This window comes from Anarrhichthys ocellatus, unplaced genomic scaffold (assembly GCF_004355925.1).
Source record: "Anarrhichthys ocellatus isolate YVR2014 unplaced genomic scaffold, GSC_Weel_1.0 scaffold9, whole genome shotgun sequence".
In the NCBI taxonomy this organism is placed as follows: Eukaryota; Metazoa; Chordata; class Actinopteri; order Perciformes; family Anarhichadidae; genus Anarrhichthys; species Anarrhichthys ocellatus.
The window spans coordinates 8,015,124-8,040,866 of record NW_022280039.1 but is presented as its reverse complement, the minus strand read 5'-3'; the positions used below and the strand labels follow the sequence as shown (position 1 = coordinate 8,040,866).

The following is a 25,743-nucleotide window of genomic DNA, read 5'->3' as shown; positions in this document are numbered from 1 at the left end:
CCCCCCCCCCCCCCCCCCCCCCCCTCACACACCATGCATCTCAGGGCTCTGATTCAGATGACCTGAATAAGAACTTCCTCTGTTTTTTTCTGGGAACTGGCCCAGCCCACCTGTGTGGGATATTAAATCAAAGAAAGTTCTTGGGAAAATTCTTCTGTGCATAGTCGAGGAGGTCTGAAGTCCCACAAGGAGATTGACAGATAACAAGCCAGCACATGACAGTTCAGTCACCAGCTGGAAATACGAGTTATTGGGACCAACTTTGCACCCATTGCAAATGTTTAGCACCGTAATTTCCCTGACCATTTAAACTCATGAGTTTGTTTAGTTCCACTACTTGTACATGCCTCACTGCACAACATGTCATTATGGTGCACAATAAAAACAGAAGCAGATTCCAGTGCCAGGAGGGCATGAGCACTGTGCAGTTACAGCTCTTGTTTTTCCATTGGATTATTGACTATTTGCGGTTGTGTCTGTGCCACAACATAATAAGCGGATGTCCTCTTCTCTTTGAAACCAGGACAGTGCTTAACATGTTCGAGGGGCTGTTTCGTCCTGTGTCCCGAAAACAGAATAGGAAAGCCATGCTGCAGTGGTTTCCTTGTTTTTGTTGGACTGTGGTTGGTGTGGGATGGTGAAGTCTCACATGGGCAGTGTCATTGTAAACCGCAGCCTCAGCCTTTTGACCTCTAAGGCTGAGGCTGCTGCAGGAAGAGCTCATGTCGTCATATGTTTCTAGCGTGGGCTGGACGGATCGCTGAGGATGCTGCTGCTGGTTGAAGAAACATGCTGCACACATGCTGCCTTGTTTTGGACACGTTGCAAATGATTTATTGTTTTCGATTATTGTGTTTACTGCCGCCATGAGGTTTGGTAGCATTCATCCGACAGCACATTAATGTGTACAGTAATTATAAGCACGTACAAAGATCAGCACAAAATCATTGTTTGTGAACCCCAAATTCAAGCAGTTTGAACTGAGCATCAATATAAACTTGAAATGAGATACTGTACTGTCAGCAGTTCTTAGTATTGCAGCTTTTGTTGCAGTAGAATAGTTGTTGAAAGCACCCTAATTCTCACTCACAGTTTCATTATTTAAAAATACTGAATAGTTTAGATTATTGGGGGTGTATTTCAGACAAATGAGAGTCGTATACTATGAGTGTAATGACGTCATTTCTCATTTCCTGTTGGTAGAACCGTCAGTTGCTGAGGGATCGCTTCATGGTGGAGCTGGTGGAAGGTTCCAGGAAACTCCGTCACGTCTTCCTCTTCACCGACCTGCTGCTCTGCACCAAGCTGAAGAAACAGGCTGCAGGGTGAGTCTGGGTCGGCGTCCAGCCCGAGGTTCGGTGACCTGGAAGATCCACTGGTTCAAAATCCCTGTTGGGGAATGAGAGTCACTCCTGCCCAGACAGACAATAAACTTGTTAAAAGTAAATTCTGCTTTGCTGGACATAGAACAGTTTCATTGTGACCATCCGGCGGTTGCAGTTGGAGATGTACAACGTTCATCTCCAACTGTTTCGCCAACAGTTTTCAAGCTTGTGTCTATTTGTACTGTTGGTTTCACGCTGCTTAAAAACACATTCTGGTGAAAGAGCAGGGCAACATGACAATTACTGGGTGAAAAGAAAAAAATTTGATGTCGTTATACACACATTTTGTGCTCCAACAGAAAAGGGCAACAGTACGACTGTAAGTGGTACGTCCCACTGGCTGACCTGACTTTCCAGACCATTGAGGACTGTGAGTCCACCCCCATCCCGCTGGTCCAGGATGAGGAGATCGACGCCTTGAAGATCAGAATCTCCCAGATCAAGAACGAGATCCAAAGAGAGAAGGTGAGGATACACAGATATTAAATACACCTACAGAAACCCAAGCCTCAGAATACAAGGAAATATGTAGTTTATGATCGTTTATATGACGTGAAGTAACTGCACTGTACAAACACCACAACAATGACGGCTTTGTAGACACAACTAAAATACAATGAGGAAGTTATAGAATAGAACAAATGTCTAGACAGCATGTCCTGCCTCACAGTAAACCTGGTGCTGTTAATCTGTAGAGAACCACCAAAGGACCCAAGGTGATCGAGCGACTGAGGAAGAAGCTATCAGAACAGGAGTCTCTGCTGCTTCTCATGTCGCCCAACATGGCGTTCAGAGTGGCCAACCGAAACGGCAAGGTGAGTCAGGAGTCCTAAAGAAGGTTCCCTATATAAAAGATTCATGCTAAATATCATTGTGAATATCTTGTACTGTCAATAAACAACTTCTTAACATGGTTTCTGCTGCCCTCTGCTGTTAACAAGCGTGCCATTACAGCAATGAGAGTGCAATAAAATACAAAATATCATGCCTTTTATTTCTTTCAGGGTTTCACGTTTCTCATCTCTTCCGACTATGAACGGGCCGAGTGGAGGGAGATCGTTCGCGAGCAGCAGAAGAAGTGTGAGTTAACCCGGCACTTTCTACAAGAGACATCAGAGTATTGTCATAACGGTTGTAATGTCATATTGTGTGTGTGGCTTGCATTCACCTTGACTGTGTTCCTGCAGGCTTTAAAAGCTTCTCTCTGACCTCTCTGGAGCTGCAGATGCTCACTAACTCGTGTGTGAAACTGCAGACTGTTCACACGATTCCAATGACCATGAATAAGGAAGGTAAGGTTCGCAATGCATTGTACTTTTTAGGGTTTAATATATATTGTAATATACCTACGGTTTTTGTAATCTTTTCTTAACGCCACCCTCCGTAGATGATGAATCTTCTGGTTTGTACGGCTTCCTGAATGTCATCGTCCACTCTGCGTCCGGGCTGAAACACAGCTTAAGTAAGTTGGTTATTCTCCTGTTTTTGACAGCGAGTCATCTCACTGATAATTCTAGAGGTTGCATGCGGTGTCTCATCATCCTCTGTGTCATCTGTTGTACCCCCCCCCCTCTCTCTCTGCGGCTGTCAGCTGGGTGGACAGCTGCATTGGAACAAGCAGGATTAGTCAGGAACACTGTGTACAAGCAGCCTCAAATATGTCTCAAATCACTGCCTGCTCAAACTTTTTAAAAGGTAGTCGGGTAATAATCAGTGGCATGTTTCAATAAGAGGGGGTTACACTCCTCTTTGCCGTTTCTTCAGGTACTGAGACAGTAACTGTAATGACACCAGACAGAGAGTAGATTGATGTGAGTCTTTAGTCTTCAGTTTCATTTTGATTCAAACGTTCAAACTGCTTCTGCTTGCGCCCACTAGACCTTTACTGCTCTCTGGAGGTGGATTCCTTCGGCTACTTTGTCAACAAAGCCAAAACACGCGTGTACAGAGACTCTACAGAGCCCAACTGGAACGAGGTGAGAAAGCTAATAATGAGTGAGATCCACCTTCAGTATCCACTGCTGTGTGTCTTTAAGGCCGTGTTTCCCTGATACATAAATGTTTGAAAATCAAACATCTCAGTTTTGGATGCTCAGAAAAACTGTTCAGTGGATGGAATAAAAGCACATTGTTGTGCACTGGGCTGAAAACTAGAGTAACATGTTTTTGCTCTGTGTGTGTGCAAGGAGTTTGAGATTGAACTGGAGGGCTCTCAAACTCTGAGGCTGCTCTGCTATGAGAAGTGCTGCAACAAAAGCAAGCAGAGCAAAGAGGATGGAGAGACCGCAGACAAGATCACGGCCAAAGGACAAATAAAGGTACGGACAAATGTGCTTGTGTTTTGGGGAAATACCTGAGAGGACCAGATGGGTATAAGTTACCACACTTGTCTTAGAAGTGACCGCTTCTAGATTTTTAAGGTCCAAACCAATATCAATAACTGAGAGTTAAAAAATACTATAAAGACATTCATTTTTAACATCAGAGCATAAACAAACATTTTAATGAGTATCTTTTAAAGTTAGTTATGAAAGAAATATTATCAAGAAACTGTATGTACTGAGTGGGACATTTTACACAATAAAGTTGTCAACTTGTGCACTACCTCAGACATACCATGTGTTTGGCTGTAGCTTTATATTTGATCATAAAAAGTGTATTTCCCAAAATGCCAAACTATTTATTTTATTGCCAGTCACAGAAAGGTAAGGTACATTAACTGATCTAAAAATCTATATTTACGGACTCGGTATGAATACAAATCTATACAGTTCCACTCACATATATAGGAAAAACAATCATTGCCTATGTGGAGTGAACTTGCTCACTCTATTGATTCTAGTACCTCCACAGTGGCATCTTATTTGCACTGCTGACAACAGCAGCTTTTTTTGGGGGGGCTAATCCTGCCCTGGGAGGCCCTTTGCTGATGAAATATAAGTGAGCCAGTAAGTCACTTCAGCTTGACCCCTGTTCGGGTGTTGTGACAGAGGGCGGATTAGTCTTGGTTTGACCAAATGTAGCCGTCGGCACGGCTCCAGACTATGACAGAGAGAGAGCGACAGAGCGCTCTTTGATCAGCCAGTGAAGGGGTTTCCCTGCTGGACAGGTTGGTCAAAACTCTGTCGAGTCTCAGCCAGATACTTGACATGTTATTCAGGAGCCAACAGCCTGGAGAAAGGACAACCTGTCAGCCATTTAAATCACTTTCATGACCCGTGGTGTCATGTTGTCCTTTCTTCTTGTTTTGTTGGTGTCTACAGCAATGGTATGGAGACGAAACTTGACAATATGACACAACAAATTAGTATAACAATTAAATTATTTGAATTTTGAGGTTGTATAACCTCATATGCACACACACACATATATATAAATATAAAAAGGGAAAAAGAAAAAAGACAATAAGAAATATTTAGAAAATGAAAATAAACTATATATTTATCTATATTTATATATATATATATATATACATATAATAAAAAAACTTTTTATATATAATATAATATAATTATATATATACATATAATACAAAAACATTTGATACACTATATATATATATATATATATATATATATATATATATACTTGAGCCTTTTAACAAATAATACTGATTAACCTGTATGACCATTTTTAGCATTTCATATCCATGAGAATTACATTGTGTTAGCTGAGGCAGGACATTAAGACCGTTACTGGCCAGAGAGGAACCTGTTTTTGCTACCTGGGCTGCTATTTTATCAGCCTGCACTGCTCACAGCGGCAGGCGTGAGCATGTTGGTAATGAGGGTAGGAGGGGATTCTCAGGAGTTAATCCCCCAAATCCATCAGGAAAGTACAACAACACACAGGCAAGCGTGGACGGCAGGCTGCGTGGCTTTGTTCCTCTCTGGCTCCCAGTGGAACGAAAGGATTTGGAGTATAACAATACCAAGACGTGAAGATGACGGAAAGTTTTGTGAAAATTCAGCTGGTCTGCATCGAAGAAGATCATCAGAGTTCTTCAAGGCAATGTGATCAGGTGCTGGTTGTTCAGGGAACACGGACCTGCTGCTCTTGTTAGTGACACGGTTTAGAAAATAGTGCTGTCTGTGGACCAGCGCTGGTTTCTTTGTTTGTTTGCCGTTAGTCAGTGACCGTAACATTTTAGAGTTGCTCATGCCAGAAAGAATGAGTGACAGTAATCCTAAAGAGGAGGAGAGTGTGGATCAGGTCAGCAGCGGTCTAGAGGAAGAGGGGGACACTGCTCAAAGGAAATCCCCGGGTACGGGGGCCCGTCTGTGGGACCGAGTCCGCAGCAGTCTGATCAGACCAAAGGTAAAGAAATGGAAAGTGAGCTGTGGACAAACCTACATGGGATGTTGTCGTAAACGAAGCCTCAGGAACCTACATTCATGGACAAACTTGTTTTTGCGTTCTCTCATTTTCTGGTGATATGTAATATTATTTCAAACACAATTTGAAATAATATTCAATTCAGAGGTCAGAGAGTGTTCAATTCATCACTTTTCTAGCCTGTGATTCTTTTTTTAAATTCTTTTTTGTGAAGAAAATAGATTTTCACTGAACAAAGGATTAACTGAATGAGATTTGATGGTTTCTTGGTTGAAAGAACATCTGCCATCTTGGACAGGCACAATACTTAGCAGCAGGACATGATGTTATTGCATTACTCATGCCTGATCACTGTAAATACATGCGATCAGATTGGTATTAGTCAGACGACTAAAATAGATCCCTGACACCACCTGGCCATACGGAGTTTATGTTCATGTGGGGCTGAGTGAAGTCGTGGAGCAGGTATCATATCACCTGGCACAGTATTTCCTGTTTTTTTTTTATTTCTGAAGAGAATCTGAATCTGAATAATTAAATGTGAAGTAAAACTTTTCCTTTTTTTTTTCTTTTTCTTTTTTTCAGCTGGATCCTCAGACGTTGCAAAATAAAGACTGGCAGAGGGCAGTCATCACCATGAATGGGGTAAGTGTTTTTTAGCAACCCAGTAAGTAAAAAGAGGAAAGTTGAGTGAAAGCTAAACTGTGACATTTAGCATCTGATTCTCCATTTTGGCACCACTTCCTTCACAACTTGCTGTCATAGTTGTCCGAAATTTCTGGTTTCCTCGCTTGTTTCAGGTCGAGGTGAAGCTTTCGATGAAGTTCACCAGCAGAGAGTTCAGTTTAAAGCGAATGCCTTCACGGAAACAGTCCGGCGTCTTTGGAGTGAAGATCAACGTAGTAACTAAGTGAGTTGGTCTTTTGAGAAGCACCAGTACTCACTATACTCTGACATGGTACTTATTCAAACCATGGTCTCTTGTGTTTACAACATTCACATGAAGTGTCTGTTAAAAACGTGTTTCTGTGTGACTACGTCCTCACCAGGAGAGAACGCTCCAAGGTTCCCCTCATTGTGAGACAGTGTGTGGAGGAGATTGAGCGACGAGGGATGGACGAGGTGGGAATCTACAGAGTGTCTGGAGTCGCAACTGACATCCAGGCACTGAAGGCTGCCTTCGACTCGAGTGAGCTCAGTTTGATTTCTTGTCAAGCTCTGCAGGACTGACTCATACTCTCGTTTAGAAGTGTTTTTCAAAGATCACTGTGCAGCTTGTATTCTTTGGCATTTAGTGACTGTTGCGTCATCTGCCCCCGCAGACAACAGAGACGTGTCTGTCATGATGAGGGAGATGGACGTGAACGCCATCGCTGGAACACTGAAGCTGTATTTCCGCGAGCTTCCGGAGCCTCTTTTCACTGATGACTTGTACCCCAACTTTGCTGGAGGCATCGGTCAGTCCCCACTTCTTTATTTTGGCACAACATTTTTTTTGGCGATCAAGGAAGGCATCAATGCAGAGTGCAAGTTGTGAATACCAGCACATTTATTTTGTGTGCTTTTCGCCTTGCAGCTCTCTCTGACTGTGTGGCCAAGGAGAGCTGCATGCTCAACCTGCTGCTGTCTCTACCGGAGCCCAATCTGGTGACCTTCCTCTTCGTGCTCGACCACCTTAAAAGGTAAAAGACCTCACAAATATTACATTATTTGAGCTTTCAGGTATCAGTGTATGTATGTTACCCCCACCTTAGAAAAAGTTTTTGTCAGACTTTTACATTGTGATGAGAGGAGAAACAAGTATGTTATAGTTGACATAGTGTTCAGCAGTGATGAAATACAGTAAATACGTACTGTTGGGTTTGGATCTTATTATTATTATTATTATTATTATTATTAATTGTACGAAGACCCTGAGAGGCAAGTTTTTCCAGCATACTTTTTCTAAATTACTTCTTTAAATTTTCATCTGTGAAAACAGGTAAAAAATAAAAAGGTTTGGCATTTTAAGTGAAGTGCAACACTATCTCATGTTCTCATCTGTTTATACGATGGAAAAAAAATTATGAACTTTGAAAATGTATTTGGGCAAACCGTCTTTCACGTGTTCCTAAGTCATAAACACAGAAGAAAAAACAACAAAGATCAGACATAGATAATAAATTACCAGAATTTGTCTCACTTCCTTCTCAGGGCTTCCATATACATGCATTAAAGCAAGTCTGTGTAACTTTTAAAAGATTAAATAAAACATTCTTCCTGTTAGAACGCTAGCTAACGTTGGCAAACTTCAGATACATGACTGAGTCAGTTCACAAGTTTTTTTCCTTTGCTCTTACAGGGTGACTGAAAATGAGAGCATCAATAAGATGTCTCTGCACAATCTGGCCACAGTCTTCGGCCCCACTTTGCTGCGGCCCTCTGAAAAGGACAGCAAAATCTCAAACAGCTCGCAGCCCATCTCCATGAATGACTGCTGGTCCCTAGAGGTCATGTCTCAGGTAAAACCCGCGTCGGGATGTTGATAAGTGAGACGGAGACATTTGGACTGCGGGTCTGATCACCTTTTCTGTGTCCGCAGGTGCAAGTCCTTCTCTACTTCCTTCAGCTGGAGAGCATCCCTACCCCTGACAGCAAACGTCAAAGCCTTCTCTTCTCCACTGAAGTATAAACAGGAACATTATGTCTGTAAATGTTCGGTTCAGAGGCAGAATGTCTGCCGCTCAATGAGCTGGACGCTGCTGAGCAGCCACGGCTGGCTGGTTTACCCTGAGGATGCTTATTTTAGCCACCAGGTGGAACCATCGACACATTGCGACCTAGAAATGGCCACCATGACCAAAGCCATGTCTTTTGGAGATGTGCGTTCTGTTTCCCTACAAGCTTGCCTGCTGTGTCAGTAAAAGACAACCCTACATGATGTATGTACAATATATACATCATTCCTTTTTTAATTTAATTTAAATTTCAAGAGGCGTTATTTACTGTACTTAGATTTTTTTTCCACTGGTCTGTTCTGTCACTGTGCACATTAGCTCCATCTTCACAGAGGGAGATTTCTGCTGTAGTTAGATATTGTAAGATGTATTTCTGTGGACGGACGATGGATGAATGAATGGTCGGATGAATGGACAGATATTTTTCATGTCTATACAGTCTATGTTTGACCTGGTTGAAAGCTCACCTGTGCCAATGTTTCCCTGCTGATGGCCAATAGAACGTTTCAGTTACCCAAATGTTTACACACACACACACACACACACACACTCTTCATTTTGTACAGAATTAAAAAGTTTGAGACTGAAAACTGTAGTTAACACACAGCAACATGCAGGCATGTTGACCAAAGCATTTAAAGCGTGGTGGGATCTGTGCTGTACTATTTGTATAGCGCCCGTATTCAGTTCACAGGTTATTCCTGTGGTGCCCAAACCAACTTTTATGTAGACATGAGTGATTTTTTTTTTTTTTTTGGGAAGTGGTACAGATAAGTAAATGGCAAATTATTCCAGGAAGAGGAGATGCCTGATCTATGGAATGTATTCTGTGCTGTGTATCATTTTAATTTCACAGTTGTCTTTTGTCCATATTTCCTATGTTTTGTGTCCACGTTGTTGTTTTTTTTTTCTGATTTGATTTATTCTGTTGATGTATTATGTGTTGCTTCCTGCATTCCTGGTCTGTAGTCTACCTATATAGGACAAAACCACACTGCTGTAGAAATGAGAGCACCCGGAGATTATCTCAAATACCAATGTAGGACCCTTGAAGCACAGTGATTCACTCATCTCCACGTCTCCTGGCTTATTAATAGGTTTATCATCCACATACGTGTATTACTTACTGAAAATACACTGTTCTTGCATTAATATTTTTTTTTTCCAAATCCCTACAAGTATTCAAACACTTGTTAGCACAAACTATAACCCTAAAGGCTTGTGATTTAAGTAAAAAAGCAATAAACTGTTAGCGATTCGTAGGATGAGACTGGTGAGTCTTGTGTGTATGATTTATGTCAATAAAAACTTGGCAACATTATTCTTGCAATGTCTACTTTCATAGCATGAGATAAAAAGATACTCTTAAAGTTGTACCTCTTTTATGAATATATTTATGGTATAGTCTAGTGTGAATTCTACCTGAGATGTCATGCAAGTCGTTCAGTGTGGGACTATAGAGGACAGTGATGAGCCTGTAAATTAAAAACACGTTTACTGTGTCTGGGCTTTGGTGGTCCAGGATCCCCGGGTATGTGCCGTGTCGTATTAACCTAGACATTTCCAATAATATAATGGTAAATTAAAGGTAAGTATACTTTCAACCTGTTATCATTAGGCAACCACCAAAACAAAAATAAAGTTGTTTTTTTTACAAAAAAACTGATTTATGCACATGTCCACATAGTTAATAGTCTTATATTTAAGGTGTTTTATATTTTAGAGATATTGTAAAGATGTATGTATAATTCTTGGTAACTTTGGCCAACATGTGCCCACTAACTCTCCTCTTAATTGCAGAGGGTGTGAAGGTGTAGTGGACTTGGTTGAGGAGAGGCGCTGCAGACTTTTGGCCGAGCTTCTGGAGTCATTTAGGAGCACCAATAAACGACCCACTGGATACTGAGAGATCCTGGAGGCAGTAAAGTGTCCCCCCTGTCCAGAGGGTGATGCAACCAGAGGAGGGGGAGACAGGATCATCCGGCTGCTGCCAACAGAAAGAAACTGATGCTGCCTGCAATCTGAAGTTGTTTAATGAGCGAACTGTTAGCGCCTACAAATGACGAGGCATCGGACATTTATCAACGTATCAAACAGAAACATTAGGAGAACCTCAGGTATGAATAGTTCATCTTCGTACTGACAGAGCGCTGTCTTTCTACCGGCTATGCTAACATCGTTAGCCTACCGATAGCATTAGCAGCCTTAGCTTGGCCGTTGCTTAACTGGCAGTTGAGGTGAATTAACTGCCTGAAAAGAAACGGACAAACCTAATCTGAAGCTACGTTGAGTACGGAGACTCGCTTTGTTTGTTCGTTTGTTTTAAATAGCAAACAATTGCTGTTTTAAGCACCATCAAACCACATTTTTGGTCAGCTGTCAAGCTAGGAGAAATCACTTGGACCTATACTAAAGAAAATTTCAAAATAAGTTATGAGGTGTTGACATGTAGCCTCAGTGTCGTTCATAATTAAATGTGCGTCAGTGTAACTAACTGTGGTAAACACCGCTTTATTTAAAATGTAAAGTTATTTAAGTTTAACTGCAACAGTAGTTTTGTTGACTGTACATTTGTCACAAAGCTTTTGTTTGTGATGATTTTAAATCAATTCTGTGATACATTTCTAATTGGACTACTTTAATACTCTGCACATCTTTACAAGGCTTACGTTAACTATAGCTAAATATTTTTAAATGATTTCGCTAATGTAAGGTATTTACACTGTTTTGACTCTTATAGTAAATTGGAAGTGTCTTGGCTCTTACTATCGGCAGTATAACCCATATTACATCTACTATACTTTACTTTATATCATCTATTATACCTCTACTTTAACTCTATGTATATAATCTTGCTCTGTCAGAGTTTTGATATAATAACAACACTGTCATGAAGAGTTGTTGAAGGGTTGTGCTTACGTGTCTAGCTCTGTGCTTTTGTTTTGAAGGCGTGTGGCCAAACAGGAAGTGAAATTACTGACATTCCCTGCGTGCCTGACCTAATGGCTAACTAGCTAGCTGTGTTATCTCCTTGGTTTTAAAGTTGATATTTTTGTCTACAACATGATTGAACCTGCGTATGCTCTCTCCATATAGTGGGTTTGTTGTCTTCATCTCAAAGTGTTGGTTGGTGGAAGCATCTGCTTGTGTGGTTGAATGACACTCTGTTTGGGCTAACGTTAGCCGTGCGGCTGCTAATGTAGGTGTAGCCCAAGAACAATGTAAATGTGCCACCCCCCTGAGAAAAGTCAACAGTGAAGTGATGTTGCAGCATGTCAGTGGCCTTTGGGCGTACTATAGCAGAGCTGTGGCCTCTCTTGAGTATCTTCCTAAATCCTCCTCTCTCTCATACTAAATCATCTCCCCCTTTGACCACAGATGTTTCCCAACTTTCCTGGAAATGGCTTAGGAAGAGCAATATTTCACAGCCCACTCTTTAAATCAATGTCTTGGTAAATCTGACTTATGAGACACTCCTTGGCTCTGCCTGATCATTGCTTTGCTCTTAGATAATCTTTTTTTTGGGGGGAAAACTCTCCAGTCTTGGGAACTTTGCCCCGAGGTGAGAGTAAATAAATAAATAAATGTGTTCCCAAGACAGCCTAATATGTCAGGTTTACACCCATTGGTTAAATGTATTAAAGATGGTTCAATTAGTTGTGTTAGGCAGGACTACTCACAAAAACGCCACAGCTCAATCATTTCTTTACCGATGCAAATATTAATGTAAGCCGACATCATAAAAAATGGCTTGTTTAATTGCATTCCAGGCTTGTGTATTAATAGACATATTATTATATAATGAAATTCAAGGTTTGACAGTGTCTGCTCTGTCTCAAGCAGACTGGTGCCTGCTTGTCGTTGTACACACACAGTCACCCTTTTTAGGGTATTTTTTACCACAGGAAACTGATGTTATGGCAAGTAAGTGCCTCCCCGCAGTTAAAGTGTGAATAAGGAAGGCGAGCAGGGAAGGGGCATTAATGAGTTACTAGACCACTGCTGCCCCCCCCTCTTTCTCTCCCCAGACTCAACTCGGCTGTTTCTTCTTCTGCGTTTTCCGTCTCGTGCTTCATCCGGCTGTCTGTAAAGGAACACTACACACACACACTCTTGTTCCTTTGGCCAGCCTCGGATCAGATCCATTGCATTCATTAACACTGAAATTGAATACTGCCGCTCTATTTAATTTGAATCAGGATTAAGTGTTATTGGCTTCTGGCGTATCAAGGAGCAGCTTACATTCTGCAGCGCACAGAGCTACATGGCTAAATTGAGTCGCATGTAAATTCTGTGGACAACCTCTTAGCGCTCATAGCATGGATAATGATGGACTTTTTGTATTAAATAGGCAACATTATTACATTTTTAAATAATCATATCCTTTGATGTTTAGTAGATTCTGAATATCGGCACCCACAATCTTTCTTCCTCCTCAACAGATTGATGCAGTTAGCTAATATTTTAGAAAATGTCTGCTAGTTGTATAGAAACCTTTTCATTTCTGTGTGTGCTATATTTAAACAACAATGCATCATTATCTCAAACGGTCCTGTGGGGCCACCAAAGAAAATAGTTTTTCAGCATCACAGAAACGGCATTGTTTTCAATGCGGTGTGATTCATCACAGATGTTGGTGTATACGACGGTGGAGTCTGAGAGGCTAGTGTCTATAAATGCATGGTATATGTATTGCAGTTATTATTTTTTTAAAGTTTCTAAAGTGGTTCACACACACAAACCCTTGTTTGCTGGAGATTTGCAGAGTGAGAGAGTGAAGGAAAAGGCAGCTGCCCCATTTAGCTGCACTTCTGGTCCACAGCCTGTGCTCCCATGTCTATTCAGATCCAATGAAAAGAGATCTGCCTTCAGCTAGCTGCTCCCTGTTTCAGACATCTGCTTTGACACACATTCAGCTATTCAGAAAACTGGCTGCAGTAGTTTCTGAGTGCACATGTCAGTGCTCTGGTAAAACGCCCTGTCAACCGTTTGTTTTATGAATAAATACACGCACACGCAGTCCGTACAGAGTTATGTGTGCAGATAAGGCTGGGAAGTGTTACATAGAAGGGTCATAATATAGTGTAATGTAAGCTGAGTCCTATTGATTGTCCTGTAGCCTCAGCTGGAGACGATAGTCGCCTGGTGGCATGTATGAGTTTAGCAGCTGCGTTGGTGCTCATACACATCTTTGTACCCCTCAAATACGTAAGAAGACATGCGCAGCAGGACGGTCGAAGTGCTGGCAAGACAACAGAAGCTTCCCCGACATTTATTCATAGCTGCGTATATAAGTTAAGATGACCTGTCGACATACAAAGTCCAGGTCTGGGTAACATGTAGCGAGACCTGTTCAGACATGAGTATGGCCACAACATAAAGCTTCCAAATAAAGTGATGCCTGTGGGGATGCAGATGTTCAAACTGAGGAGACCCTGACTGGGGGAAAGATGCATGGTGTCGACGTAGACTTTATATTCATGAGTGGTCGAAGAAGTTGCAGATACAAACATGCTTCAAAGTATACTCTGAAAGTTGAGTTTGTGTCATAACCATAACCCTGCTGTCTGTTTTCAGGGACTAAAATCTACCAGCTGAGACACATTATTCGCCATTTCCTCCCCATGAGGCGGGGAAGATTGTTTCTTTCTAACCTTACACATAACTGTCTGTGGTCTGATGGCATGTGACCTGTGTTTTATTGCTGTAAGAACAGTTGGCATGTTATTTTGAGTAAAGATTTCAGGTCCTGCAACTTCACATTTTTATCTTGAAGTCCAGTCAAACTCTCCTCCTAACTCTTCCTGAAGGCCAGGGCTGTGTGTCTTTGTCGGCTGGTCATATGAATTAGGTGAAGCTAAACACTTCTCAGCATCTACGTCACTGGAGGCCAAGGTTAACCCGACAGAAACGATAACCAAAATAAATATCGCCACAGGCAGTAAGAAAATGGATGACAAGCCAGTACGCTCAAAGTGAAAGATTCGGTGCAGGATGACAGATTTAAAGTAACATCTGTACCAAGAAAACACAGCTGAAATCTATTAGAGAAGTATTTGATTTTGAAGAGAGTTGAGTTGTGGTTTAGTAGCAGGTTATTTTGGATTCTGTGGAGAGAGAGAAGGTTGACAATGTATGTGGCTTGGATGGGAGCTATTGTGTGCCGATCACCCCCGGCTTTATCAGACCTTAAATATTGATTTATTTTCGCAGTGTGTGTGTGTGTGTATGTAGTTAAGATTCATGGAAATGCTTCAGTCTGCGTATTGTCTAAACATTTGTGCTTCTCACAGGGTTCTGTTTAAAGTCTGATTTACTGCGAGTTAGTGATTATATGTATTTCCATATCCGAACAATAAACTTCTGCTCAGGAAAACAACAGACCTCAGAGATGGATTGTTTGTTGTGTTCCCGATGCACAATAACTCACTTTGTTTCCTCTCAAGAGCCTTCAAGCTAAAAAAGAGCACCAAATCTGTGCTAAAGTACTTACTCTTTGTCTCCAGATGTGTCCCAAATCACTTTTCTTGCTATCGTGGCATCGAGTCAGGTTCTCCTCAGACCTGGACGCAACATGCGAACAATACGGAATAAAGAATAAAGTTTCATACAAGCTTTTGTGATTTGGTTACAGCCAGTTTCACCGCCCTGTCCACTGCCAAATGAACACCGTTTTATAGGCAGCAGATACATCCAACATAGCTTTAGGTGCTTCATTTGAAGTAGTTTGAGAGAATAATTTTTTTTTTTATTAATTCAAGCCACATTTTCGCAACAATGCACGAGGCAGCACACTAGATCACGCTCAAGAATGTGCTCCCATTAAATAGTTATTAGGAATCTTTTCTGGGTCGTCGAGTTGTTTTAAATAGAGCAACAGTAATTGTGAAGTGGAATGAGCACATCTTGCACGAACATGGCACTAAATGATTTCTTTGCCGTGCGAGATGATTATTCAGTGCATCAGACCGGTTGCCCGGTAACAGACTAACACACTCATATTTTTTGGGCTCGCTAAATATGACTGCAGTTGTGTTGGTTTGAGCTTTCACTTTGATCTGAGAAGGAATCTACTTTTTTCCCTTTTTTGGGGCTCTGCTGCTTATTGTTCTGCACCAGAAAAAGATGGAAAAACTCTGTCTTGCCCATCTTTGTCCATGCAAACCACCCACACTGATTAAACGCTTTATCGGCGCGGTCGGTGTTGCAGCTGACAGCCGAGTGAAACTGAACTGACTGAAACATCACAAACACACGAGAGCCATCTAGTGGAGATATCGGTTGGCCTTTTGAAAGCCTCTATTTCAATGTCCGCCTTTAGAGTCCGGTATCACCCCTAAAGTTGTTTCAACAGCTTCCAAATGTTACTGCAGTGATGGGGATCGGGAGAATAAGCAAAGGAATATCCTATCTAGAATAAACCACAGATAGGAAAAGGTTTTCTACAAGTGCTCAGCTATTCGGTGTGGTCTCACCATTTTCTAGTGTTCAGGGAATAGCCTCTGTGGAAAGAATTCCTCCTCCATGGAAAACTGGAGCTATCACTCTGTGTACTGACATACATTACCTTTCTCCTCCCCTCCTTCGTGCACAGAGTGAGCTGTAAATGTATCGGCGTCACAGAGCTCAGTATGAAGAAGTCGGTCCGGCCAGCGGTGAGTAAGGTGAGCGGAGATCGAGGGAAGGCGGAGGCCACGGCGACGTCTGGGACCGGAAAGCCTGCAGCCAAGACCAGCACTACTGCACCGCTGTCTAAGGTAAGAGACTCGTCACGTGACCGACTACATGCAGGTGTGAATTTGATTTGATTTTCTTGTTTGGAAGTGAGTTTATTGGTTGTTTTGTGTGCTTTCAGGTGAAAAGCAATGATGATCTTTTAGCAGCTATGGCCGGAGGTTCAAGTAATGCCGTCAACAAGACCAAGAGGACGGCCTCCACCGGGACTAATGCTAGCAACCTAGACAGCAAGCCAAAGACAACGTCGGGTAATATTCTACGCACATATTTGAGTTTCATCTTTCGTAAGTTGTTTCACTGAAAATGTAAAGAGTACTTCTTTTTTTTTCCCTCTTTCTCTCTTACCAGGTGCTTCATCCAAGCGGACAACCACATCGATTTCCAAGGAGCCAAATTCGTCACGAGACCGTCTTCGGACATCCAGGACCTCCGCCAATAAGAAGCAGTTGGTCTCCGGGACTGCAGCGGGCGACACAGCCTCGGGGAAGCGCTCTCGTGGCCAGCTCCTGCCAGAGCCTGATGGCCGTATGAGCAAGTCTAAATCAGACGGCCAGATCAGTGATAAGGTGGCTCTGGAGACCAAAGTGAAAGACCTGTTGGGTTTGGCGAAAAGCAAAGATGTGGAGATCCTCCACCTTCGCAGCGAGCTGAGGGGCATGAGGGCCCAGCTTGGCTTGGGAGGGAAGGAAGCGCCGCAGCAGGAAGAAGCTGAAGAGGAGGAGGAGGAGGAAGAGGAGGAGGAGGAGGTGGTGGAGAAGCCCCCGGTTTCAGCCATCACAGCAGCTGATGTGGAGTCCACTCTGATTCTCTTACAAGAGCAGAACCAGGCCATCCGAGTGGAGCTCAACCTGCTGAAGAGTGAGAACCGGATGCTGAAAGACCGGCTCAATGCACTGGGCTTCTCTCTGGAGCAGAGGCTGGATGCGTCCGACAAGCTATTCAACTACGCCTCACTGAGCCCGGACCTGGCCGTGGGCAGCGGGCAGAGTGATGGCAGAGGAACGGGTACGCTGACCTCCTCGGTGGAAGGCTCGGCCCCCGGCTCCCTGGAGGACCTGCTCACGGGACACCAGCACGGAGGCTCAGCGGACAACCTCGACAGTGAATCTAGCGAGGTCTACCAGGCCGTCACCTCCAGCGACGACGCCCTGGACGCCCCCTCAGGAGCCTCCTCGTCATCCGAATCGGAGTGCGCGCCCAGCAGGGAGCGCTCGCGGAGGGGCAGCAGTGACAATGCCAGCGAGGTGTCAGTGGCGTGTCTGACGGAGCGCATCCACCAGATGGAGGAGAACCAGCACTGCACCGCCGAGGAGCTCCAGGCCACGCTGCAGGAGCTGGCCGACTTGCAACAGATCACCCAGGAGCTGAACGGAGAGAACGAGCGGCTCGGCGAAGAGAAGGTGATCCTCATGGACTCCCTGTGCCAGCAGAGCGACAAGCTGGAGCTGTACGGTCGACAGATCGAGTACCTGCGCTCCCTGCTGGATGACCATCACATATCGTACGGACTAGAGGAGGACATCAAGAGCGGCCGCTACATGGAGCTGGAGCAGCGCTACGGAGACCTGGCAGACAACGCCCGCTTTGAGAGAGAACAGCTGCTTGGGGTTCAACAACACCTGTCTAACACTCTGAAGATGGCTGAACAGGACAACGCCGAGGCCCAGGAGATGATCGGAGCGTTGAAAGAGCGGAACCACCAGATGGAGCGCATCATGGAGTCCGAGAGACAGGGTCGGGCCGCCATGGGGGCCGCTCTAGAAGAGTACAAGGCCGCGGTGAGCAGTGACCAGGCGGAGCTGAACCGCTGCAGAAACCAGCTGGACCAGGAGAGGCAGAGGGTGGCCGAGCTGTACTCCCTTCACACGGCCGGGGATAAAAATGACATCTGCCAACTGCTGGAAGGAGTGCGTCAGGGGAAAGAAGAGGCGGAGGCCAAGGCGGCGAAGTTGCAGGAGGAGCTGAAACAAGCCCACAGCGAACTCACCCGGCTGCAGGAGACTTTCAGTAAGGTGAGTTGAAAAGCGAAAGAGATTTAGAGATGTCAAATCGCAGGCTATTACAGAAATAGTGTGTAGGGCATCAGTTTCCTGAAGCCATAGGATGCTAAATTTAAGTGTTTGGCCTAGATGGGACTGAGAGTTTAATTGTCTGTGGAGCAGAGCCAGATTCAACCTTGTAAATGTCACAGATTCAGCATCCAATCTCCAGAGTCTACCTTCCTGTTGGTACCTTAGCAACATGACACTAAGCAGAGGATGTACTTAACACACTGTACACAATACATCTCTATAAATAACTGTATGACACTGCTGCAGCTTTGTTGCACATTAGTCAGCTAATTACTTCGTGGCTTGTTAATGAAATGAACAATACAACTCTTCCTGTGTGTGTGTGTGTGTGTGTGTGTGTGTACGCGCACAGCTGGACAGGGATTACAGACACTTCCAGGAGCAGGTGCAGCAGCAGATGGCCGAGCAGGAGCGCGTGCTGGAGAAGCAGCGCGTGGAGCTGCAGGAGAAGGAGACCGAGATCGCAGACATGAAGGAGACCATCTTTGAACTGGAGGACGAGGTGGAGCAGCACCGAGCTCTCAAACTCCACGACAACCTCATCATCACGGACCTCGAGAGTAAGCGGGCCGAACACACGGAACAGTGTAAACTCGTTGTGATGGTCCGACTTTGCTGACTTTGTAGGTTTATGCGCCCTCATGTTTGCTGGAACAGCCAGTAAGAACCAATGAATCATGTTTCACATCTCAAAAGTCTTAATCTCCTGGCACCATGTTTGTCAAACTTCCTCTAACTGTGAATCTTCAGTGTAACACTTGTGGTATTGAGTCAAACAAACATGCATTCACTTATATTGCTGTTTCAGATTCGGTAAAGAAGCTGCAGGACCAGAAGCACGACATGGAGAGAGAGATTAAGATTCTTCACCGCAAACTGAGGGTAAGAGCGCTGCAGGCGGGTAGTGAGCGATTTGAGGGCAGACATGCAAATAATAGTTAGCATGAAGCTCTTTTGTTTTAGATTGCTTCATTAGGAGAAAGGAAGACGGCACATGAAACTGCAGCAATTTTAGGCCGGTACTTTTATGTCGACACTGGTTGAAACCATAGACTGTATGTAAAGATGGACGACGCATCTCCACTTCCTCCCATTGAACAAATGTGAAGCCAAAAATATTGCCGATACGGGCGCTGCCATCTTGCGCTGGTGCGAAAGTCTGTGCAGTTGTGATTGGGGGTGGAGCCACACTATCGCGGTCCCGCCCATACACCGGCCAAACCCAATCACGAGCCACCTAGTTGCTTTACTTGCTGTTTCGCTAGAAAGACACAACTACTAACAATAATATCTCTATGAATACATTCATGATCAAATTGACTGTTCTATTATAGAAACTCGTTATTCGTGTTTCAGAAACATCATCTACGTGATGTATGTAAATATCTTTGTATAAAGTCTATTTTTGGAACAGACAACCATGGTTATTGAAAGTTAAATCTCCTCTCGTGTGTGTGTGTGTGTGTGTGTGTGTGTGTGTGTGTGTGTGTGTGTGTGTGTGTGTGTGTGCAGGAGGAGTCGATGGAGTGGCGTCAGTTCCAGGCTGATCTGCAGACGGCTGTCGTCATTGCTAATGACATCAAGTCCGAAGCGCAGGAGGAGATCGGAGACCTGCGGCGCCGGCTGCTGGAAAACCAGGACAAGAACGAGAAGCTGTGCAAGGAGCTGGACGAGGTCAAGACCCGCAAGTAAGACCCACGGAGAGATGCTTGGACGAGCCCCAACGTCACGCTGACATCGTCTGTCTTGTGTTTGTAAAACAAACGAGGGAAGCTCTAACTTTGCTTATGTGATTGTGATTCATGGTGCTCGGTTATAGGGTTTGCATCCATTTATCTCTGATGAATCCCACAGTTGAAAAATTGCCTTTTACAGAATAAACAATTTATTTCTACTTAGAATTTCCCCATAACTGTCGCTACAGCATGATATAAACCCCAGAATAAGATCCTTCCTCCAACCATGATGTAGAAGATGACAGCATAGGAGTTGTGAGTGTACATACTGAGCAGAGTACTGTGTGTTTCCCAGGCAGGACGAGGAGAGAGGCCGAGTGTATAACTACATGAATGCGGTGGAGAGGGACCTGGCTGCTCTCAGACAGGGGATGGGTCTCAGCCGGCGATCGTCCACCTCCTCAGAGCCCTCGCCCACCGTCAAAACACTCATCAAGAGCTTCGACAGTGCCTCACAAGGTACCCCACAACCACAACATGCTCTGCTTTCCTCACTTGTATCCCTTGCTTGTCCACACAGAAGGAACTTTTCTCCTGACGCAGTTCATGGCATCAGGAGTTGTGGACCAGGTCTAAACTGAGCTGTGTGTGTTCGTTCCTTTTCGCTCTTAATTTAGGTCCACCTTCCAATGGGAGCGCCCCGGCGACGCCAACAGCCACGGCCGCTCCGATACCACGCACCCCCCTCAGTCCCAGTCCCATGAAGACGCCCCCAGCAGCTGCTGTTTCCCCCATACAGGTACAGGAGGACAGGATTCACGTGTTACCTTTCACATTTCATACTTTTCAGTGGTTAGTTAGAAGCTTTATTGACCGCAGTGTGAAAAGATGGCATTGAAAACTACGTAAGATGGAAAACTTATCATTAACAAACATGATTTTAAAAGACATGAATATAGTTAAAACTAGAACTGACTTGATGCAAGGTTTGGTTTGCAAAGTTCTTGCACAACTGAAAGTCTTATCGCCGGATGTAACACTCATGAATGAGGATCAAACAATTATTGTTTTGTGTGTGATAGTGTGTTTTTGCCCAGTGAAGCGTTTATTAATATTCAGATAAACAAACTTCCCCAGGAGTCAGTGAACTGTGTGAACAGTAAATATGAGACACACCATGTCCTTTCTGTATTTGTACTCGCAGTATACTCTCTCAGATGTGAACATACATCCTACTCATTCTTATACACTTTTTGTATAATAAATAACTTTGTCTGTTCACACGGTGAGCACACATATGTAAGAGTATATCACTTGTAGGTGAACTAACCATAATAAATCAAAACACACATAATATAAATCATTTTTTACTGTCCTGTGAAATCCATGTGTCTGTGTGTTTTTTAAAGAGCAATTCAAAACCGCTTTGTTCCGGTGGGTTTTTGATTGTTAGCATTAATAATTTAGGCTGTGAAATCACCAAATTTAGAGACACTTGGTTTTCTTTGGACAGCAACAATTAATTTCGCTATTTAGAAATGTTGTATTTACACATTTTAGATTGTATTTTTCTCAATTAAGACCACTTACATGATTTGTAATACAGAAAGCTGTTATTTGCTGTTTCAGAGACACTCCATAAGTGGCTCCATGTCAGCAGCCAAGCCGCTCTCCTCCCTGAGTGATAAGAGGCCCAGCTACACGGACATCACCATGCCAGGTGAGTCAGCCGTCACAGTGATCGTTTAAACACACTCCACACGCCGTAGAGGGCAGAATAATGTGCTGGTAAATATGGGTCACACACAGGAAATGCCAGAGTCCTCTGCCCTCCGCTACACTTTTGTCACAGTGAACTAAGGACTAACAGGAACGGACCTCCGCTCTCTCGTGAGAAATGACCCCTCAGAGGCCTGAAGTTGACAGTGAGCAGGTTTACTGTATGTTGACTTCATGTTTGAGTTAATCAAAACACTGGAGTGGGACGATAAGAGGGAAAAGATGAACCACCACGTAATGTAGAATTTCCCACAGTTCGTTCTCACCAGTAATGAGTTCAAGTGTTTTATGTGAACGTGCAGACTTGGCCATAGCCTCCATCCATTTATTTTTCTCTGAGTGATTGTTTTGGAACGTGGCTCTTTTATTGACCCTGTTATCTAATTCCAGAGTAAGTCCCTTATAGAAGCACTATATGTCATGTAAATACTGTGATGTATCCACAGCGGAGCACCTTCTCAGGGGAACCTCGGCTAGCCGGCCTCCGTCTGTCCACCAGAGGGTCCCCAACATGGACTCCACCAAGACAATATCAGGTCAGAGATGCTTACTGAATTAAACAAACTGATTTTAAACCAGCTCAGTCGATAGTTTAGTTTGAAGAAAACGGTCTTTAATCTTGTCCCCCATCCTGAGCAGTGTCCCGCCGGAGCAGTGAGGAGATAAAGAGGGACATGTCTGCTCCAGATTCCTCCTCAACCTCCCTGATGGCTATGAGTGCTGCCTCCTCCCCGCTCTCCCTGTCCTCCTCCTCCCCCACCGCCTCCATCACCCCCACAGCACGCAGCCGCCTAAGGTACCACCTGCTGGGCCACTAACTCACCTGTGTGTTGTACTGATATGATACGAGTCGCTCACGCTGCCGGTTTAAAGTCCGTGTTTTCATTCTGGTCAGTGATTTTAATCGGCCGGTTTGACTTCACCTCTTCATACTGTAGTCGCGATTGGTCTCCTGACAAAACATACAGCCCAGGACGTCTCTCCGAGCTCGCTAAGCAAACATGCTTACCATGTAATCTGCTCACCTCACTGACATAGTAAATCTGTTAAAACTGTTGAGTGTTTGCTCACACATGTCTTCTGTGTGACTGCTACAGAGAAGAGAGAAAGGACCCGCTGTCAGCACTGGCCAGAGAGTATGGAGGCTCCAAGAGAAATGCTCTGCTGAAGTGGTGCCAGAAGAAGACTGAGGGTTATCAGGTAGGTCCCTGGAAGGTACCAGCTGATCCGATCCCACATGATGACGTTTCTAGAACTCTTCCCCAATATGTTGGGAAGAAGCTGGCATTAAGTAACAAACATAGCGAAAGGTTTTACACACCACGGTTTACAGGAGTTGGGGAGAGAAAAAAGGTTGTATGAAGCCTTTTGTAATCTGATTACAGTGCCAGTTCTCATCAAAAGCGACAAGATGAGCTTCAAAAACAGTTTTTCCTTCCGCTGGTTTGAGTTTTATGGTAGTATAATATATTTTGTACTACATGTCAGAAACTGATGTTTATGTTCGTAGTTAAAATCAATGAATCATGCAAAATACGAGACAGAGTTTTTTCTTTTATAGTATCGGAGCTGATTGTTGTTGTTTTTTGTTAGATCAGTACATACTGTCAAGAGGGTAATCATTTTTAACACTTAACTGAATCTGTAGCAGCTCCCTGAGCTGTACAGTGACTGTGACAAAGCATGAACGTTGTCCTGGTTGATTTGGCGACTCCTGTGGTTACTGGTGGTACCAGCAAGTACAGTTTAATACTACAGTTCCCAGAATTCTGGAGGCAGCAAACATGAATGAAAAACAGTAAAGATGGATTACATGCTGCATCACTTCCTGTGAATCCCTCGTACATACTTAAGTAGCAAATTACAAGACAGAGCGGGAATGGCGGACTCCGCCACTAAAAATGAAACTTACTTTATAGAGAGTTACGAACAAAATGTAAATACTTTTTGCAGAAGAAATTCAGACCATGAGTAGAATCAAAAACGGTGGTTTGAGATCATTCAAATCTTTAGGATTAGAGCTTTGCCTCTTTGGAGCTGAGGTGCGTCTCTGTCCTCGTCTGTCCTTTCAGTCCGGTGTGATGGTGGTGTTGTTGTTGAATGCAGTTTGAGACTGATTCAAATCAAAGCTCACCTGTCTACATGTGCGCAGAGATAATAAATGTCAAAGTTAAACCTAGAAATGACCCACAGGTGTGGCACTGCCTCTTGAAGGTTTACTCCTGTTAAACTGATGTCGGTTGTGCTAACCATGACTCTGTGGTTCCTCTCCAGGAAGTGTGCAACATTTCATACATCCTGCAAGTTACCTACCTGACAAAAGCACGAGGCTATCTCTGAATCATAGCGACACTATCCAGATTATAGTTGAGGAGACTCGCTTGTCGAGTTGCATTTAACCTTAGTGGTTGTTTAAAAAGTCACAGATTTACAGCCTCCGCAAAGGTCAGCAGACAGTTGATGATGGAAAAGATGATAAATATGATATGGATGAGTACTGTTGACACGTCATATAAAATCCCAGGTCTGTCAACAGATCAAGCTGCAGGTCTCTGTGGTTAAATCATTTTAAAGAGTTCCCACGACAACTGAATTTATACTCGGCTCAGATCGGACCCACAGATTGGTTTTCTATTGACTCTTTGTTCTGTCGCGTTAAATCAAAGTTTACGTGGCTGATCGCCGCTTTGTTTTTCAGAACATTGACATCACGAACTTCAGCAGCAGCTGGAATGATGGCCTGGCCTTCTGCGCTGTGCTCCACACCTACCTGCCCGCACACATTCCCTACCAGGAGCTCACCAGCCAGGAGAAGGCAAGTAGAGCCCCCAGGAAAGCCCCGACCTTTAGGCCGCCACGACTCCGTCATCGCCGTTGTGTTAGAGTGTGACTTTGACTCTCTCTTCTTTTCTCAGAAGAGAAACTTCACCTTAGCTTTCCAGGCTGCAGAGAGTGTGGGCATCAAATGCACTTTGGTAAGCTTCATACCAATATCAAACGACTTTATTCTGATAAATATGAGAAAAAACAAAATAATGGGAAAGAAGGAAAATCCAGACACAACTTTGGGTCAGATGAAATGCCTTAATTTGGACAGTATGTATACTCAGAGGAATGTGTACATAAACATGTATGTCTGTCTTTCTTTGACCATTTTTAGAGTTATTATTTTTCATATATCATCTGTTTTTGATATGTCCCCCTTACTCATAATTAAATATACTGACATTCTAATCATTAACCAGAGATGAACTACAGTACATTTTTCATCTGTATAGTGTGGCGTCTATACAATAATAAAGGGACCCAGGAGATGATTAGCTTAGTTTAGCAAAAAGGTGTGTGTGTGTGTGTGTGTGTGTGTGTGTGTGTGTGTGTGTGTGGGGTAAATGAGATACAACATGTTAACTATTTAGGTAGGCAGAGTTTGTTAGCTTTGGAAAGAATCAGGAAAGCTGTCTTTATGCTAAGCTAAGCTAACCTGCAGCTGGCTGTCGCTTTCTTTTTAGCAAGTTATGTCAGTCTTCTCATGTAACTCTCAGGAAGAAAGAACTTTTCCCAAAATGTCAAACTACGACTCCTTTTAAGGAGAAATAAAGAGGAAAGGTGTTTGTTCAGGGGTTGAATGTGTGGTCTGGTTCACAAGTATGTACACAGTATTAAATTGTCTTGTTTATATTATCTAGGATATACTGCAGGTTTTAGTGGGACAGATGTCTTCAGTTTAGCGGTGAGTTTTCCTCCTTAACTCTCGCTCTCGCTCTCTCTGTGTGTGTGTGTGTCTCTCTCTCTCTGTCTCTGTGTCTGTGTCTCTCTCTCTCTCGCTGACTCTCTCTCTCTGTGACTCTCTCTCTCTGTGTCTCTCTCTCTCTGTGTCTCTCTCGCTCTGTGTCTCTGTGTCTCTCTCTCTCTCTCTGTGACTCTCTCTCTGTGTCTCTCTCTCTCTGTGTCTCTCTCTCTCTCTCTGTGTCTCTCTCGCTCTGTGTCTCTGTGTCTCTCTCTCTCTCTCTGACTCTCTCTCTCTGTGACTCTCTCTCTGTGT

The 25,743-nt window shown here is 43.7% G+C and overlaps 2 protein-coding genes across 2 annotated transcripts in view; both read left to right on the top strand.

Annotated features, from left to right (window-relative positions):
* Positions 1-9,758, top strand: part of si:dkey-91m11.5 (PH_BCR_vertebrate and RhoGAP_Bcr domain-containing protein) — a 29,632-nt gene extending 19,874 nt beyond the window's left edge. The window contains exons 9-23 of the mRNA XM_031848946.1: positions 1,204-1,325; positions 1,685-1,850; positions 2,081-2,200; positions 2,390-2,465; positions 2,573-2,677; positions 2,773-2,847; positions 3,264-3,361; positions 3,572-3,703; positions 6,306-6,365; positions 6,521-6,630; positions 6,770-6,909; positions 7,043-7,177; positions 7,297-7,402; positions 8,062-8,221; positions 8,302-9,758. Of these exons, the coding sequence (XP_031704806.1) occupies positions 1,204-1,325; positions 1,685-1,850; positions 2,081-2,200; positions 2,390-2,465; positions 2,573-2,677; positions 2,773-2,847; positions 3,264-3,361; positions 3,572-3,703; positions 6,306-6,365; positions 6,521-6,630; positions 6,770-6,909; positions 7,043-7,177; positions 7,297-7,402; positions 8,062-8,221; positions 8,302-8,391 (1,695 nt within the window). The 3' untranslated portion in view covers positions 8,392-9,758. The remainder of the gene's footprint in view (positions 1-1,203; positions 1,326-1,684; positions 1,851-2,080; positions 2,201-2,389; positions 2,466-2,572; positions 2,678-2,772; positions 2,848-3,263; positions 3,362-3,571; positions 3,704-6,305; positions 6,366-6,520; positions 6,631-6,769; positions 6,910-7,042; positions 7,178-7,296; positions 7,403-8,061; positions 8,222-8,301) is intronic.
* Positions 9,759-9,860: 102 nt separating this feature from the next.
* The window catches only part of specc1la (sperm antigen with calponin homology and coiled-coil domains 1-like a), a 19,034-nt gene continuing 3,151 nt past the window's right edge, over positions 9,861-25,743 (top strand). The window contains exons 1-15 of the mRNA XM_031848947.1: positions 9,861-10,554; positions 16,032-16,194; positions 16,293-16,422; positions 16,523-18,186; positions 18,599-18,806; positions 19,055-19,128; positions 19,759-19,934; positions 20,278-20,441; positions 20,600-20,721; positions 21,552-21,642; positions 22,148-22,237; positions 22,341-22,497; positions 22,799-22,901; positions 24,400-24,516; positions 24,617-24,676. Of these exons, the coding sequence (XP_031704807.1) occupies positions 16,069-16,194; positions 16,293-16,422; positions 16,523-18,186; positions 18,599-18,806; positions 19,055-19,128; positions 19,759-19,934; positions 20,278-20,441; positions 20,600-20,721; positions 21,552-21,642; positions 22,148-22,237; positions 22,341-22,497; positions 22,799-22,901; positions 24,400-24,516; positions 24,617-24,676 (3,282 nt within the window). The 5' untranslated portion in view covers positions 9,861-10,554; positions 16,032-16,068. The remainder of the gene's footprint in view (positions 10,555-16,031; positions 16,195-16,292; positions 16,423-16,522; positions 18,187-18,598; positions 18,807-19,054; positions 19,129-19,758; positions 19,935-20,277; positions 20,442-20,599; positions 20,722-21,551; positions 21,643-22,147; positions 22,238-22,340; positions 22,498-22,798; positions 22,902-24,399; positions 24,517-24,616; positions 24,677-25,743) is intronic.